General features: G+C 45.8%; 1 protein-coding gene across 1 annotated transcript; it reads right to left on the bottom strand.

Annotated features, from left to right (window-relative positions):
* Positions 1 to 595: 595 nt before the first annotated feature.
* Positions 596 to 18,287, bottom strand: LOC136708856 (protein FAM171A2). Its single transcript, XM_066683719.1, has 8 exons — positions 18,073 to 18,287; positions 12,039 to 12,266; positions 7,944 to 8,036; positions 5,167 to 5,319; positions 3,512 to 3,691; positions 3,201 to 3,314; positions 2,809 to 2,935; positions 596 to 2,692 (listed from the first exon to the last, which is right to left on the bottom strand). The coding sequence occupies exons 1-8, from the start codon at positions 18,167 to 18,169 to the stop codon at positions 1,129 to 1,131; spliced, it is 2,556 nt and encodes an 851-aa protein (XP_066539816.1). The 5' UTR covers positions 18,170 to 18,287; the 3' UTR covers positions 596 to 1,128.
* Between the last annotated feature and the right edge of the window lie 47 nt (positions 18,288 to 18,334).

Raw genomic sequence — 18,334 nt, forward strand, 5'->3', positions numbered from 1 at the left:
CCTCAGTTGTTAACGTAATTAAGTGCTGTGTTTGGAATGTATAAATCCTACACTATATTTCACACTCACTGTTTACACCGTAGTTGTGTGTTGAATCTGATGAATACAATAACCCACTGCCACCAAATCTCTGACACAAAGGATAAAGAAGTACATACTGGCTCTGGTGGGCATTGGGATGCTGTGTACATGTATATAAAAACAAGTTGGTCTGGGATAAGAAAAGGGTTGAGCAGTTTTTTTTTTACAGAGGAATACTGCATTAAAACAACAGGGAGTGGCTTTTGAAAACTCAACGTCCAGTTCCTTGGCAAAGACTCATCCCTCTTCCAAGATCAGTTTCTGAACGTGCCGTTTTTGACCCGTTCCTGAATGTAACCTTGATCAGGACCCGGAAGTGAAACAGTTTTTGACACAGGTTTGTGGGTTGTTTGTAAATGCCTCATTATGATTTGACTGTAAACAGATGAATACACAAAGTATCCTCTTGTTCTGGGCTGTGATAATAACATCTTGTGCTTCTTCTCTGTATATGGTGTATCTTTAGAACTATTTACCTTGGGACTACAGTAAAAAAAAAAGAAAGTAATGTCTTTTTAAACGCAATTCCACTGGACATTGTCGGGTTCTGTATTAAATCTGTTTTGACAAATGTGTTCAAATTCTGGGTCCAGGATGGGATCCTCTCCTGGGGTCACCGTCTTTGAGGAGTGTGGTGTGTTCTCCCTCTGTCGGCGTAGGTTTCCTCCAGGTGCTCTGCTTTCCTCCCACAGTCCAAACACACGTTAGTAGGTGAAAATTTGAGTGGCTAGGTGAAATTTTCCACAGGTGTGAGGGCGTGAGTGACTGTGGGAGTGCGTGCCTGTCGCCCGATGATTCCAGGTAGGTTCTGGACCCACGACATCCCTGAATGAAGAGCATGAAGAGCTTACAAGAGATGAATGACTGAAAGTACAAATTGAGAGTGTACTCATCTTCACATTATGGCATATGTCTGATGTGATATGTAACGTGTTCTATTCATGTTCAGCCTGAAATAATCCTGTCATTGAAAACGATTCGGGTTTAGCCTGTTAATGATTGCCCATTTGTATTTTGTATTGAGGTGTGCTCTGTATTTTGTATTTTTTACTTCTTGGCATGGAACACCATGAGTGGTCGTTCCTCAATTCGCTGCCATGGACTTTTCTTATTCTCGTCTTTGTCATCGGGGTCGTTTTCGTCCTCTGGGCTGGTGACAGAGTCACGCTGGGTCTCACTGTTACTGCTGCGTGAGCTGTTTCCCCGGCTGCGACCCCTTCTAGGCATCGTTGACCCTCGTGGCTCCTCAGGACCATCATCCAGGAGGGGCGTCAAGGGATTTTCCAGGGGCGATCCCGCCCCCATGCGGCCTACGCCACCACTTAGGTCCAGTGGGTCATGGTAAGGCAGTTTCGAATAATGCTTCCCACCACTGGCGTTGTTCCCTCCGTGCCCTTTACGTCCACTGCCATGCCGCTCCTCTTTACTTTTCCGCCCGGAGGCCTGCTTGCGCTCATGTGGGGTATCCTGGAGGCTTGTGTCTGGACTGCAATCCTTACTGGTGCCAGCAGGGGCACTGAGGGTGCTCTGAGCACTGTGGTTGCTGCTGTTTGCCCCACTGTGAGCAAGCTCAGAGCCCACATCGATGTAGGAGTGACGCACGTGAGCATTGGCACGTCCATCGAGTGATATGAACCAGGCACGAGGGTGCTGCTTCACGCCCAGTTCTCGAAGCTTCTTCTCGGTAAGGGCTTGGAGCTCTCCGTTCATCTGGGCCATGGTGGAATCGTTAAAAAGCACAGGGATGTGGACCGGTGCCGATGGCCCTCCAGAAGCCCACATGTTCTCGTCTGAGCCACCTGGAGACCCCACCCCTGGCTGGCCTTGCATCTGGCCTGTTCCCTGGTTTTGCCCCTGGTGCCCTTGGATTTGGATCCCACCGCCAACACCATTACTGGCCCCACCTTGGCTCTCCCTCTCGGCCTGGCTCTGGCCATCTTTCCCACCGTCCGAAGCATTGAATTCCGATGACAGGCGCATGTAGTGTGCAGGGATAACCAAAGTTGGAACCATGCTGCGGTACATTTGGTCCGTCATTTGGTCCAAAGAGCTGCAGAATATGATTTGACCGGGTTGCGTGTTCAGTGACGTTGGGCGAGCAAGCAGGTCTGGGCCTTGGGAAACCTGCGAGTACTCAGGAGGCTTGTCCGGGATGGGTGGAGAAGGCGGGTCTGCCGTGTACCCCCGATTATCGTTGACAACGTGCCTGCGACGATATTCGTGATCCTTGTCATCAGAGCTGTAGTTGCGGCCATAGTCGTCATGAAGGAGGTTGCTGTCAAGGCTGCTGGTCTCTGTGGAGCGATGTACCTTCATCTGAAAGCTTTCTCCCCCTCGCTGGGACCCTTTTGATTGCTTACTCTTGGAATGCCGGAGTTTATGTGCCGGTACGTGTTTGGAGAACTCTTCCTTGGCGCTTTTGTACTCCCGGGACTCTGAGGTGTCAGGTTTGTTGGCGTCCAGGTCGCCGTTGGAAGCAGCGGGTTCAGCGTGACCTCCGCAGATAAGATTGAGACGAGAGGTTGAAGTGCCCTGGTCTCGTTTAGCACCAGAAAGAGTGGATGATGCTTGGACCTGTTTCTGCTGCCGCCGAGGTTTCAGACACCTCCGTCTGAGAGGGAGAGGAAGAGAGAGCAGAAAGAGGGAGATGTGAGCCTTTGCAGATGTTTAACCTCATGAATAATTTCAACAATGTACTGAGCTAAAACACACAAACTGTACACAAACCTGCAGTAGTAGAGGAGAACACAGAGGAGCACCAGCACAAGCAGAGCCAGGGATCCCAGGATGGAGAGCAGGAAGAGGGTATGGTAGGCTGTAATGTCCCTCAGGCCTGGATGAGACAAACCTTGACCTAAAGTGCAATATCAAGCTTGGTCAAAGATGCTGTTAAACATTATGATTCATACGTGGTATAAACCTACAACACAGTGTCGTTAAAAATTAAGGGTAGGGTAAGATATGGTATTCACATTCTTTCTCCGTACATTTATACGATAAGACACACCACAGCAGGTGTAAATGCAGACTGTGGAGCCTCTCAACGGCCCTGATGTAAACACTGGACACATTTTTAAGCTCTTATCATCTGGATGTGGTTGCAAGCAAGTGCACATCACCTGATGAAGAGGGGAAGGCTGCGATCCAATAGCCAAGTCGCGAGGCCATGAAGTCCAGTGTGAGATGGGCTCCATCTCTCTTAATGTATCCAGTGACGTTCCTCAGCCACAGGCCTGCAATGAACAACAGCGTTCTCATTAACAGAGAAACACTCATGTACCATTTCGTCTGAGTGTTGATTTATAGTGAGCACTAAAGTGTGGGTCGACAGCAGCTTGACTCCAGTTTAGCTCTGAGGGTGCGCACAAACTGCACATGAAATAACAGTCTGGGGATACTGAGAAGTGTGTGTGTGTGCTATTTTGTGTACCTGTTTTTGTGTGGTACACCCACATAGGGACGCTGGTGGGGGAGCGGACACGCGAGTCAGAGGGCAGAGGAACAGAAACATGAATGGCCTCAGTGACCTGAACCGCACGACTTTCACGGTCAAACAGCTGGGCACTGACCGCTGCCACTGCTGTCAGATCAGTCCAGCTACTCTCTCCTCCTACACACAAACACACACAGGCACAGCATTTCAGACAGAGACTGTTAAGGAATTGAAAACCTACACTGATCTCTTTGTCCGTGCTGAAGTCACTAAAACCCAGGCTTAACAGGCTGTTTGCAAATGACATCAGGGAGTGATTTTATACTCAGGGAGCTCTATGAGACGCTCTAAAAATTGATGAACCAAGAGGAGTTTGTATTAAGCACCAAAAGCTGTTTGTTTGAGAGAAGAATGTAAGAAATTGACTGAAAACAGCAGCAAAAACGACTTAAAACAACGAAACGAAGGCATTAGTTGTGTTTCTTGTAGATGTTTTAAATCTGTCACAGCACCAACTCAACTGTGTACAACATACACTCCCTTCTTACACTAGTACAGTGTGATTTCCTTTTTTACAGTTCTCTGGTGATATCATCTAATCTCACACAGTACAGGCTCCTCGTAGCAGTCTCCTCCTTTCTCTTTTTCACCAACTGCCCTCCATCTGGAGTTCACACGGACATCTGGACCCATAGACACTCCTCCCTCGTTGGTCCACCTTGTAGATGTAAAGCTCATCTTTCCTTCATCAGTGACACAGGACGCTTTGTCCAGCATTGGTCCAGGCACTGAGGGTTTTAAAAACTCATGGGCATTGACCAACAGGGTGAAATGGGGCTAACAAAGTATGCAGAGCAACAGATGAACGCGTGTATGCCCAGATATGAACTCTATCCTGGGTGAAACCTTAGTGCCCAATGCAGTCCTCCAGGTGGATGGTTGTTCCTAGTCGAGAGGACGCTGTGTGCGTTTGGCTGCCGCTTCTTGCCTGTGTGTGTGTGTGTGTGTGTGTGTGTGTGTTTGTGTGTGTGTGTGTGTGTGTGTTGAATAGAATGGCGTTCAGAGCAGTGTTGATTGTGTAGAAACAAAGAAGACATGTTTTTTCTGACTGGTGCACAGTAAAATAAAAGACAATAAAACGAATGTCATATTTAAAGCAACACTAGGTAATATTTTTCCCTTAAAACTACAGCTTCAAAATCATTGTGATGCTCCACTGAGCTGGATTAGGGAGAACAGAACCGCTGTTGTTGCTACTCCGGGCTCAGCCCTGCAGAAACTACACTATGTACTATGCAGTTTTGGAGGAGGTTCTGAAAACATTCCCACTTCCTCCCCCTTGGTTTCAGGGCAGTGCTCTAAGTGAATTAAGTTTTGCAACTGTAAGGGGAGCCCAGGAGCAAAAAAAATCTTACCTAGTGTTGCTTTAATTATTCAGTGATGCTCAGGTGTGAACAGTGCGTGGTGTGAGATCTCATCAGTGCTCAGTGGAACCAGGAGAACTTGTTTGTCTTAAGCTGGTTTGTGGAGACATCTGCAGCTGGTTTCTTTACAGATTCACTTTAACAGAACTACATTTATTTTGTTAAAAAATAAAAAAGAACAGCATGTGAAAACCCCTCCGCGAAGCCCCTTCCTCTGTGATACCGCACCTGTGCTGTTGTGCTCTAGGGCCAGGAGGTAGGGGAAGGCATTGATTTCACTCTGATCTCTGGCAGTGGTCAAAACTGCGGTCATATCAGCGAAGGAGGAGTTCAGCTGCAAGCTCCGCCTTGGAATGTGCAGCCATGGCTGGCTCCGCCCACCTGCAACATCAAGATATTATCAGACACGGTTTCATCCAATCAGACACAGACATATATTTTAACATTATACTGTACTATGTATTTTTTGATGTTTTAGCTGCTCTTCCAGTGGCTTACTTTATTTTAACCCTTTCTACATCTACAACATGTCTCTACATGCCCCTAGTCTCTACACTGTCAGCTCCACTGACCACCACAGGAGCACTTTGTAGTTCTACAATTACAGACCATAGTCCACCTGTTGCTCTGCATACTTTCTCATCCACATTCCCCCTGTTCTTCAGTGCTCAGGACCTCCACAGAGCAGGTGTGATGTGGTGGTGGATCAGACACAGCAGTGCTGCTGGAGTTTTTAAACCCCTCAGTGTCTGGACTGAGAACAGTCCACCGACCAAAAACATCCAGCCGACAGCGTCCTGTGTCACTGATGAAGGTCTAGAGGACGACCGACACACACTGTGCAGCGACAGATGAGCTACTGTCTCTGACTCTACATCTACAAGGTGGACCAATGAGGGAGGAGTGTCCGACAGAGTGGACAGAGAGTGGACACAGGGTTTAAAAACTCCAGCAGCACTGCTGTGTCTGATCCACTCTACACCAGCACAACACACCACCACCACGTCAGTGTCACACCTGCTCTGTGGGGGTCCTGAGCGCTGAGGAAGAGGGGGAAATGGGAATAAGAAAGTATGCAGAGCAACAGAAGGAGCAGAAAAATGTCATTTTTAATGTTTTGGCTGATGATGGTCTAAACATATTTTGAAGCAACTGATATTTCACATTTAATATTTTAGTAGAATCTGAGAGTGTGAGGAACGTACGCCAAAGAAAAAAGGTTAACAACAGAAACAATGCTGCTGTTGTTGCTATGGCAACAGTAGCAGGAAATGGTAGTATCATGATGATGCACCGCTGAAGGCTACACAAATGTGTGTGTGTGTAAGAGCAATGAGAGAGAGCTAGTGAAGATGCGTTGCAGAGAAATACCCAATCGCCATTCACCTTATTAGAAATATTAATAATTTTACTCACTGATGGACATATCACCTCTAAATAGTTTACAGAGCCCCTTTAACTCATCACTATTCAGACCCTGACCACTGCTATTGTCCAGATGTTTCATGGTTCTTCCTCAGCACAGCAGTTTGTCTGATCTGGGAGTGGCCGTGTGGTGCAGTGGTCAGTGTCACTGCATGGTGCACCACCCAAAAATTGTCCAGTCAAGAGCAGCTCTCTTGTTAGAAACTGTCCTTCAGTGAAGGGCTAAAATAAACTTTGCAAGTCTATGTCCATGTTTGTGGATGTGTAATTTACTACATCATTTGAACTCAGCAGCTGTTCTTCACACTGTGTGAAAAATTCATGACGAATGAATCAATAGAAATGTTCCACAATTACTCTGCAATAAATCTGTTTACATTGATTTTCTTTGAAAGTTAAAGGGGACATCTACAATTGTGGAGAAATGCTGTTGTCTCTGGTTTGTTTGTGATCAGAAGCTCTGTGTCTTTTGAGGTGGAGCAGTGTGTTTGAGGAGGAAAAAACGACTGTTGTGTGTACGTGGCTGAAGTCTGAAGTTTAACTGGTCTGTACGAGAGAGAGAGATAAAGAGAGAAAAAGAGTGTGAGAGAGAGAGAGAGAGAGAAAGAGAGAGAGAGAAAGTCTAGACTAAAACACTGTTTTTTTTTACCCGTTTACAGACACTGGGGCTTCGTGTACACACTAGATTGTGTTTCCAGTGCAAACCGACTGCAGCACATGGAGAAAAAACATCCTCGGAGTTTTATAAAAAGGTCGTTTATTTATTTATTTATTGAATTATTTATTTACTTATTATCTGTAACTCTTATCCAGTTCAGGGTCGCGGTGGGTCCAGAGCCTACCTGGAATCATTGGGCGCAAGGTGGGAATACATCCTGGAGGGGGAACCAGTCCTTCACAGGGCAACACACACACACACATTCACTCACACACTCACACCTACGGACACTTTTTTTTGAGTCGCCGATCCACCTACCAACGTGTGTTTTTGAACTGTGGGAGGAAACCGGAGCACCCGGAGGAAACCCACACAGACACAGAGAGAACACACCACACTCCTCACAGACAGTCACCCGGAGGAAACCCACGCAGACACAGAGAGAACACACCACACTCCTCACAGACAGTCGCCCGGAGCGGGAATCGAACCCACAACCTCCAGGTCCCTGGAGCTGTGTGACTGCGACACCTACCTGCTGCACCACCGTGCCGCCCAATTTATATATTTAATTAATTAATTAAAATGGTGAACATCACTTTTAAAAAGGGTTTGTCTCCCATAAAGGAACTTTTTTGGAAATATATGTTTTTCTTTGAACAGCGAGGATAAATAAAGTGACCAAAGAGTGTATAGTGTAATGTGAAACTAGCCACTGCTTCTTTTCAATCTGCAATAATCACACAGTCACTGGACAACTAAACACCCTTGGAGGAGAACACTAACTGCTCAGGTCTGTTATTTTTTTGTAAACAGACATTGATTCCAAATCATTTTAGATTAACAAAAATAACAAAAACCAAGAATGTGTTTGTTAACTGTAATCTGTATCTTCACCATATTCATTATTAGTATTTCTTACCTGGAGAGCCATGGAACACCTGGATGACGTCATCGTACAGGAGGAGCGTTCCTGGTCTTTGGGCCAGCAGGTACAGACTGACCGAGGCATATACTGAGACACAGGCAGAAGAGAAAGAGAGCGAGAGACACATACATGGTCAAACTTCTTAGAGTAAGAATTCTGGTGTATTTTTTCCTTAGAAAGGACACGGTGTCATTCATCCATAGCGCCCCCTTGTGGAGCAGTCTGTAAATGTGAAGGGGCACATGAGAAATTCCATGCATTGGGGTGCAATTCCTAACTGTGTGTGAGTGTGTGAGAGAATGAATACGTACGTATTTAAGTATATCTGCATGTATGTGAAGGAATGAGTAAATCAGCGTGTATGTGAACGAATGAGTAAATTGGTGTGTGTGTGTGTGAATGAGTGAGTAAATGGATGTGTGTGTGTGTGTGAGGGTGTGAGTAAATCGGTGTGTATTTGAATGAGTGAGTAAATCAGTGTGTGTGTGAATGAGTGAGTAAATGTGTGTGTGTGTGAGGGAGTGAGTAAATCGGTGTGTATTTGAATGAGTGAGTAAATCGGTGTGTGTGTGTGTGTGTGTGTGTGTGAACAAGTGAGTAAATCGGTGTGTGTGAACGAGTGAATAAATCGGTGTGTGTGTGTGTTTGTGTGTGAACAAGTGAGTAAATCGGTGTGTGTGTGAACAAGTGAATAAATTGGTGTGTGTGAACGAGTGAGTTTATCGGTGTATGTGTGTGTGAACGAGTAAATCGGTGTGTGTGTGTGAACGAGTGAGTTAATCGGTGTGTGTGTGTGAATGAGTGAGTTAATCGGTGTGATGTTTCACATCTAAATACAATAAAAAAAAACCCTAATCCATACACATACAGAGTGCAAGATAAGCATTTGTGTAAAATGAACACACACACACACACACACACACACACAGAGTTGTCTGCCAACCTCATACAGGCCACATGTCATCTTATGTCTTACGTAAGTCCATAGTTGTCTTTGCAAAATAAATGTTGCCCTCGTGTTCCATCCACGTGTGTAATGTCAGACCTCATTCATATATTCAAATATACTCTTTATAATGGGAATCAATGTTGGACCATTGCCTGGACCGAGTGATGGCTCTATCCGAATACATGACCAATCTGTAATAAATGAATGAGAATAAATAATAACATCCATTATTTGGATAGTTATGGCAATAGACAACAGGCGTAGCTCATCCAGTTAATACGACAATAGCTTCTCTCTAAAGAGGAGGCCTCAGTCATTGTTTACCATGCCTGCTCTGTTCTCCAGAGACAGTGAGAGGGACGTGAGAGCGAGGACAGCATGGTCAGTTCACTAGAGAAAGTCAGAGAGAGGGTTGTGAGAGTGAGCACAGTGTGGTCAGTTCACTAGAGAGCGCGAGAGAGATGTGAGACCAAGCACAGTGTGGTGAGAGGGACATGAGAGCGAGGACAGCGTGGTTGGTTCACTAGAGAGCGTGAGAGAGACGTGAGAGCGAGGACAGCGTGGTCGGTTCACTAGAGAGCGCGAGAGGGATGTGAGAGCGAGGACAGCGTGGTCGGTTCACTAGAGAGCGCGAGAGGGATATGAGACCAAGCACAGTGTGGTGAGAGGGACATGAGAGCGAGGACAGCGTGGTCGGTTCACTAGAGAGCGCGAGAGAGACGTGAGAGCGAGGACAGCGTGGTCGGTTCACTAGAGAGCGCGAGAGAGACGTGAGAGCGAGGACAGCGTGGTCGGTTCATTAGAGAGAGCGAGAGGGACGAGAGCGTAAGGACAGCGTGGTCGGTTAACTAGAGAGAGCAAGAGGGACATGAGAGCGCGGACAGCATGGTGAGAGGGACGTGAGATCGAGGACAGCGTGGTCGGTTCACTAGAGAGAGCGAAAGGGACGTGAGAGCGAGGACAGCGTGGTGAGAGGGACGTGAGAGCGAGGACAGCGTGGTGAGAGGGACGTGAGAGCGAGGACAGCATGGTCGGTTCACTAGAGAGAGCGAAAGGGACGTGAGAGCGAGGACAGCGTGGTCGGTTCACTAGAGAGAGCGAAAGGGACATGAGAGCGCGGACAGCATGGTGAGAGGGACGTGAGATCGAGGACAGCGTGGTCGGTTCACTAGAGAGAGCGAAAGGGACGTGAGAGCGAGGACATCGTGGTGAGAGGGACGTGAGAACGAGGACAGCATGGTCGGTTCACTAGAGAGAGCGAAAGGGACGTGAGAGCAAGAACAGCGTGGTCGGTTCATTAGAGAGAGCGAGAGGGACGAGAGCGTAAGGACAGCGTGGTCGGTTCACTAGAGAGAGCGAAAGGGACGTGAGAGCGAGGACAGCGTGGTGAGAGGGACGTGAGAGCGAGGACAGCATGGTCGGTTCACTAGAGAGAGCGAAAGGGACGTGAGAACGAGGACAGCATGGTCGGTTCACTAGAGAGAGCGAAAGGGACGTGAGAGCAAGAACAGCGTGGTCGGTTCATTAGAGAGAGCGAGAGGGACGAGAGCGTAAGGACAGCGTGGTCGGTTCACTAGAGAGAGCGAAAGGGACGTGAGAGCGAGGACAGCGTGGTGAGAGGGACGTGAGAGCGAGGACAGCATGGTCGGTTCACTAGAGAGAGCGAAAGGGACGTGAGAGCGAGGACAGCGTGGTGAGAGGGACGTGAGAGCGAGGACAGCATGGTCGGTTCACTAGAGAGAGCGAAAGGGACGTGAGAGCGAGGACAGCGTGGTGAGAGGGACGTGAGAGCGAGGACAGCGTGGTGAGAGGGACGTGAGAGCGAGGACAGCGTGGTGAGAGGGACGTGAGAGCGAGGACAGCGTGGTGAGAGGGACGTGAGAGCGAGGACAGCGTGGTCGGTTCACTAGAGAGAGCGAAAGGGACGTGAGAGCGAGGACAGCGTGTGCTTCTCCAGAATAAGGAAAGCTGATGCAGTTTAGCAAGTGTTTAAAGACGGACGGAGCAGGTTGTGGTGGTTCTTCCTGTGTCCGGTTCTGATTCATTGGGTCTTACAGGGTCCAGAGCTGGGTGTTAAGCAACAGCAGCAATGTGAAGCGCCTGAGGTCTGGCCCTTCACTGAGAGGACATTTTAGGAACTGGACCTCCCTGAGTTTTACTTGAGGACACGTCTCACACAAATGACAAAATTCATTTCTGTCAATAACATACATCACAGGCTTCAGGCCTCCACCTGACCTCATACACCCAGAGCACCTAATGCCCCACTAACCACCAATAATCCCGGTTTAATCCATGTTTAATCCAACACTAATCCAGCCAAACACAGCAGATTACAGCGGCTCCGTGTGTCTGGAGTTACAGTACAGCCACAGCGGGAAAATACGACCTCATGCTGGGATGGACTGACAGATGACACACTGCTAAGTAGAAACAGAGGGAAATAAACAATGAAAATTGAAAGCTTAATGCTGTTCTGTGGTGTATCTAACCACATAACCACATGACCATCTCTTTTAAACCCTCTGTCCACTCTGTGAGACACTCCTCCCTCGTTGGTCCACCTTGTAGATGTAGAGTCAGAGACAGTAGCTCATCTGTCGCTGCACAGTGTGTGTCGCTCGTCCTCTAGTCCTTCATCAGTGACACGGGACGCTGTCGGCTGGATGTTTTTGGTCGGTGGACTGTTCTCGGTCCAGACACTGAGGGGTTTAAAAACTCCAGCAGCACTGCTGTGTCTGATCCACTCTACACCAGCACAACACACACTAACACACCACCACCACGTCAGTGTCACTGCAGCGCTGAGAATGATCCACCACCACATCACACCTGCTCTGTGGGGGTCCTGAGCTTTAAAGATCAGGGTGAAAGGGGGCTAATAAAGTATGCAGAGCAACAGAAGGACTACAGTCTGTAACTGTAGAACGACAAAGAGAATGAACAGTGAGTGTTGATACAAGAAACTTTTGAATGTTTTGGCTGACCCTAAGTTGTGTTGCTTGTAAAGCAGTGTATTTACTGTCTACATCACAAAAGACACACAAACTAACAACCAAATCACTATAAAACACAGAGAAACCAGACAAAAACAAGATGTTGTGAGAATAAACGGACCGTTCCTTTAAGTCTTTACTCACAGGGCACTCTAATGGCATGCCAGGGCACCGAGCTGGTGACGTAATCTTTCCGAGAAGCTGTGATGATGACCCACGTGCCCGTGCGGTACAGGAAATTAACCACCACTGCATCATCATTCTGGGCCTGGCCTGAGGCCAGCACTGTCTGGTTGCCGTGGACGACGATGGCAGCGTTGGACAGGGGCGACAGGTCACCTCCGTCAAACACCTGGACCCTCACCTCCACCTCTGAAACAGAAACAGCGAATCAACATCACTGTACTCTTTCTACACTGACTTCCATTTTTGCTTCTTCGGTAAAGGTACTATTTTAAAGATAATATGTTTTTCTTCAGACAGAGGCAATAGTTTAACTTTTACTCAACCTTCACACTCAGTAAATACATACCAACAGGGTGCTGCATTCCGCATTCAATCCATCATCACCGTTACAACATTAAGACCTGGTTTAGCTTCTGCTAAGCATCTCATTTTATGATCAGCGTCATATACTAGCTAACGTTTTGAGTTAGCTTGCTGTTGTTGGTACCCTTCCATGATAGAAAGTGAGTTCGATGCCTGGGTATACATTTTCTATCCATGCTTAGGACGTCTAAAAGATCTCTACTGGCCTCACTCTTGCTGTGTGGGATAGCCCTCTCTCTCCTCAGTGCTAGCCAAATCAGGTGTTTTTAGCTAACATAATAGAACTGAGCTGTTAGCATTGCCCTGGGTGTTTAACAGTCCAGTGACTTTACGCTGACCAGTCAGTGGTCTACACTTTTTCTAGCCTCCCCTATACTCTCTGTGGTGGAAAGCATAACCAAACTGAGCACAGATGCTGACTCTTATAAAATGTGTGATGGTAGATCTGTGACTGCACTTTATTGCCTAGTGACAGACTTAAAGTGGATCCTACTGAATAGTAACTAAGCACTATTGGTTATACACACATAATATTTCATACAGTGTGCACTGTCTTGCTGTATTATCTCAGTAACACAAATATCCAAATTGACAGACATGGGTATAAAAGCTCCAGGGACCTGGAGGTTGTGGGTTTGAGTCCCGCTCCGGGTGACTGTCTGTGAGGAGTGTGGAGTGTTCTCTCTGTGTCGGTTTGAGTCCCGCTCCGGGTGACTGTCTGTGAGGAGTGTGGTGTGTTCTCCCTGTGTCTGTGTGGGTTTCCTCCGGGTGACTGTCTGTGAGGAGTGTGGTGTGTTCTCCCTGTGTCTGCGTGGGTTTCCTCCGGGTGACTGTCTGTGAGGAGTGTGGTGTGTTCTCCCTGTGTCTGCATGTGTTTCCTCCAGGTGACTGTCTGTGAGGAGTGTGGTGTGTTCTCCCTGTGTCTGCGTGGGTTTTCTCCGAGTGACTGTCTGTGAGGAGTGTGGTGTGTTCTCCCTGTGTCTGCGTGGGTTTCCTCCGGGTGACTGTCTGTGAGGAGTGTGGTGTGTTCTCCCTGTGTCTGCGTGGGTTTCCTCCAGGTGACTGTCTGTGAGGAGTGTGGTGTGATCTCCATGTGTCTGCGTGGGATTCCTCCGGTTGCTCCGGTTTCCTCAAACGCTCCAATAACACACGTTGATAGGTGGATTGGCGATAAAGTGTCTGTAGGTGTGAGTGAATGTGTGAGTGTGTGTCACCCTGTGAAGAACTGGCGCCCCTCCAGGGTGTGTTCCCGCCTTGCGCCCAATGATTCCGGTTAGGCTCCGGACCCACCTCATCCCTGAACTGGATAAGGGTTACAGACAATGAATGAATGAAAGAACAACATTTATTCATGTACAGAGTAACAGCTAATGTTTTGGTAGCACCTACAATGTTATATTAGCATCGGCAAAGTGACATTTGCACCTAGAGCACGTGTCAAACCCAAGGCCTGCGGGCTCAATGTGGCCAGCCGTGTCATTTGATGTGGCCCGCAAGAGCTTAAAAGATCTGACTGACTGCAATCTAGTGGCTTAATGCCGTTGCTTCACGGGTAATCAGCATGAATTGTGGGAAATGGAGTTTATGGTCAATGCATGCTTTTAGACTTAATTATTAATTACTTCGCCACTAATTCTAAAGCGTGCACTGACCATTTCCCACAATGCATGCCGATTATGTTGCCCACCAAGTGACGGCATTCCACCACTAGATTACAGTGTATCCTCTTCAACGTAATTATTTCAACAAGTGGAATTAAGAAATAGCTACAAATATTGATCCAAAATGTCCAGGAAAAGATGTGGGTTTGAAGAGAGAGGGGAAGGCGAATACATGTTTGTGCTTCAAGGAGAAAAACCAGTGTGTCTTTTGTGTTATGAGGCGGTGGCAGTTGTCAAGGAGTACAATTTACGTCTGCACTTTGACACCAAACACAGAGCTAAGTTTGCCAAAGTTAGCCTTCAAGACAAAGTTTTGAGTTAGTTAATGTCATAACTTGTGTTTGATGATATTTTTCTTTATTCACTTGGATAGTTTGATCGTTGATTGATGGAATAATATGAGTTTCTAAACCTCACAAATTAACAGGATTTATGTTGTTAACAGAGCAACAAGCTACATCTATGCAAATATTTATAAGTTGAATGAGTAATAAATTCAGCGTAATTTAACATTAAGGAGTACTTACATTTATTCAACATTACATTTGTCTTACAGTTACATCTGGCCCTTTGAGGGCAACCATTATGCTGATGTGGCCCTCTGTGAAAATGAGTTTGACACCCCGGGCCTAGAGGTACACCTAGTGTTAGATTAGCACCCATACACTGTTAGAAAAACTGTAACTGTGGTGGTACCCTAAAGGGTAAATATGCTGTACCTTTAGTTAGGGAATTGTACCTTATTCTAATATAATTGTAGATTTTAAAATTGTGTTGATTTTATTCGCCCCGCTTCATCTCCAGGACTTTTATTATGTCCTACGTTTTCAAATACAGCCTACGTAACAACCAATCAAATAAAAGCATCCCTCTGCTACAGGAACACAGAGACCAGTACGCCACGCCTATGTAGCTGCAGGGAAGAGAACACTGATGCAACAGCAGAATATATGTTTATTTAAAGGTGAATGAATGGAAGTGCGTTTTCACGACAAACCGGGACAATAGGCGTGGATGGTAGGATGATTAATATTCCGGGACAGACAGTCAAAAAAGAGAACAATCCCGGGAAAACCAGGACGTGTGGCAAAACTAATTTGTACAGTGCTACAAGTTAAAGGACAGAAGGACAGCGATATCACAGCATATGGAGCAATATGAATCTATATGAATCTAGCAAGCTGCTTTAATATATTGATTATGGAATACAGCAAAACCCACATTATAGTCATATTGTGTGCCTTCACTTTGAGGGCTTTCTGAGACAAAGTGAAACGAATGTTAGTAACGCAAGCTTCACTTGATCTTACTGAAAGTCCGTGTGTGAGATTTAAACTGCACCTTTCATCACATTTCAATTTTTTGACACTACACAGACGTCATCACTTTTAGGACTTTTATTTTGATACTTTTGAGTTAGAGTCCAGAAAACAGAAGTGTGATCAGAAGCAGTGGTATTTGTAGTCCATACTGTGTCCATGCGTGAGAGACTCATTTCCCTGGTTAGTGCATCTTTATTAATGATAATCGCATAACAATTAAGGGCAGCTTAAAGGGCATTTGTCCATTGTATATTAGGTAGATTTACACTAAAAATACATCTTATGTGTTACTAAAGTAGAGAGTCATGGCAAGTTTTATTCTTCCTTCTTCTTTATTCAGTATTTTTCAGATGGCAGGAAGTAACCTGCAAGAACAACTGACTTGGAGCTCACTGTGTCATCAGTAAAACCAACGTAACCAAAGTAACCATCAGTAAAACCAACGTAACCATCAGTAAAACCAACGTAACCAAAGTAACCATCAGTAAAACCAACGTAACCATCAGTAAAACCAACGTAACCAAAGTAACCATCAGTAAAACCTTTGTAACCAAAGTAACCATCAGTAAAACCAATGTAACCATGAGTAAAACCAACGTAACCAAAGTAACCATCAGTAAAACCAACGTAACATCAGTAAAACCAACGTAACCAAAGTAACCATCAGTAAAACCAACGTAACCAAAGTAACCATCAGTAAAACAAACGTAACCATCAGTAAAACCAACGTAACCAAAGTAACCATCAGTAAAACCAACGTAACATCAGTAAAACCAACATAACCAAAGTAACCATCAGTAAAACCAACGTAACCATCAGTAAAACCAACTTAACCAAAGTAACCATCAGTAAAACCAAGGTAACCATCAGTAAAACCAACTTAACCAAAGTAACCATCAGTAAAACCAACGTAACCATCAGTAAAACCAACGTAACCAAAGTAACCATCAGTAAAACCAACGTAAGCTTGACCACTGACAGACTATTAATAAGGATAGTGCAGCTTTAACGTCTGTAATTAAACAGTACTGTAGAATAAAGGGAGTTATATTAACATCTAAACTAGGGGCAGTTAATTAAAATTCATTAAGGTCCATTTAAAGAAAATGTTCCCAAGCCAAGGTCCAGAACATAATCTATAACCTGCATTATGCCAATGTGCCACGTCCTGTACATTGAAGTAGCCTCATAGTTATAGCAACATTTTATGTCGTTAACAACTGAATGTCAAATCAAATCACACTTTAAATTACATTTCAATATAAAACAAGATTTATAAATAATTATAAATAAGAATAATACTCTAAATAAAATGTCCTTTTTTGATTCCAAGTAAAAACATTTACAAATAAAACAATGATTCTGGGAAAATAAATGTGTAATATTTAAAATTTTTTACATATTTTAAATAAAGTCCCTAATGACTTGTAGTTGCAGTTGACGTTACTGCTTTTCCACAACCAGCGATCTGATTGGCTCTTATTGCTGGAGGGCGGGACTTTATCCGTAAACAGAATCCATGTTATTGTTAGGAGAATTTCAACCTGTAATCGTCCCCTTCTCATTAAAGTTTCTGGTTTTAACTCACACCTCACCATCGTCCCAAAAGTGTCCCAAAAGAGCTTTTGTTTTTACTGACCCCAGGACAGCGGCGTCTGGACCCTGCCCTGTGCGTGTCACTCAGTGGAGTCACAGCGCTCATCATAATGCACAGATCTGATTGGCTGAGGAGCCTCACGTGTGATATGTAGAAACACATGTGATTGGTCTGTGAGTTTCCTGGAGCGCTAAACCTGCACCGTAACGACTAGAAGAGTCACACCACTTCAAACACACACTCTGTTCACAATTAAACAGCTCTGAATAGTTTATCAGGTACAGGTCCAGAGTCTGGATCGGACAGAGTCTGGGTCCGGACTTAGACCGTGTTCCACCTACTCCTGACCACTGACATAAACTGTATATATATATATACAGTGCTACATGCAGCAACACCTGAAGCATACATTAGCTATAATACCATAATAAAGAGTAATGTAGTAAATACAGTGTCACACAAGCAGCTAAAATATCACATTCCCAGACAACACACCCATGTGGGGCCCAAGACAGCACCCCAGTGGTGTAATAGCAGGTTTTTTTCTGTATGTGGTGAAAAAATCCAGGAAGGTGTTGAACAGAGCCAATATATAAAGCCCACCTAAAAACACAACGTCCCTCTAAATCAAGTCCCATTTAGACCCAGTATATTGTTACTGGGCTTCTCAAATCCATCTGATTACAACTAATCACCCATGTGCCAACCCACCCAGAGCCCAAGCCCATTTTGAAGCCAACTAGACCATGTTCTACACAAGTGGGCCTCACTAAGGTGTGCACCTTCTGTGTCGAGGGCAGCATTCATTAGAATTCAGCATCTGACCACAGCTCTGAAATCTATAATGACCCACACAACACGGGTCATTTTTACACACACACACACACACACCTCTACCCAATAATTATTTGAGCTGTGTGTTGTTGTAAATAAAGCCCGGAGGAGGGAGATGCCTGGGCGTGGATGCTCCTGGGTTTTTTCCTTTTTGCTGCAATGTGTGTGTGTGTGTGTGTGTGTGTGTGTGTGTGTGTGTGTGTGTTTTCACTCACCGAGAGCTCCATTCTCCGCGATGGATTTACACAGAGCCCGCCCAACGCAGGAGAACAGCAGAGAGAGAAACAACGGAGAACCGCGCAGGGACTTCATCCTCAAAGCACCATCTCCCTTCACCCCCTCGGCGGCCACCTCTACTCCTCCATGTTGTGTTTAATATGCACAGATGGTTGCTGGGGGCTTCTTCTGGTCTCTCCTCCTCATCTCCTCATCGTCCTCCTCCTGCTCAGGATGCTGCTGCTACCTCCTCGCTATGGT

Source organism: Hoplias malabaricus, chromosome 10 (assembly GCF_029633855.1).
Source record: "Hoplias malabaricus isolate fHopMal1 chromosome 10, fHopMal1.hap1, whole genome shotgun sequence".
NCBI classification, from domain to species: Eukaryota; Metazoa; Chordata; class Actinopteri; order Characiformes; family Erythrinidae; genus Hoplias; species Hoplias malabaricus.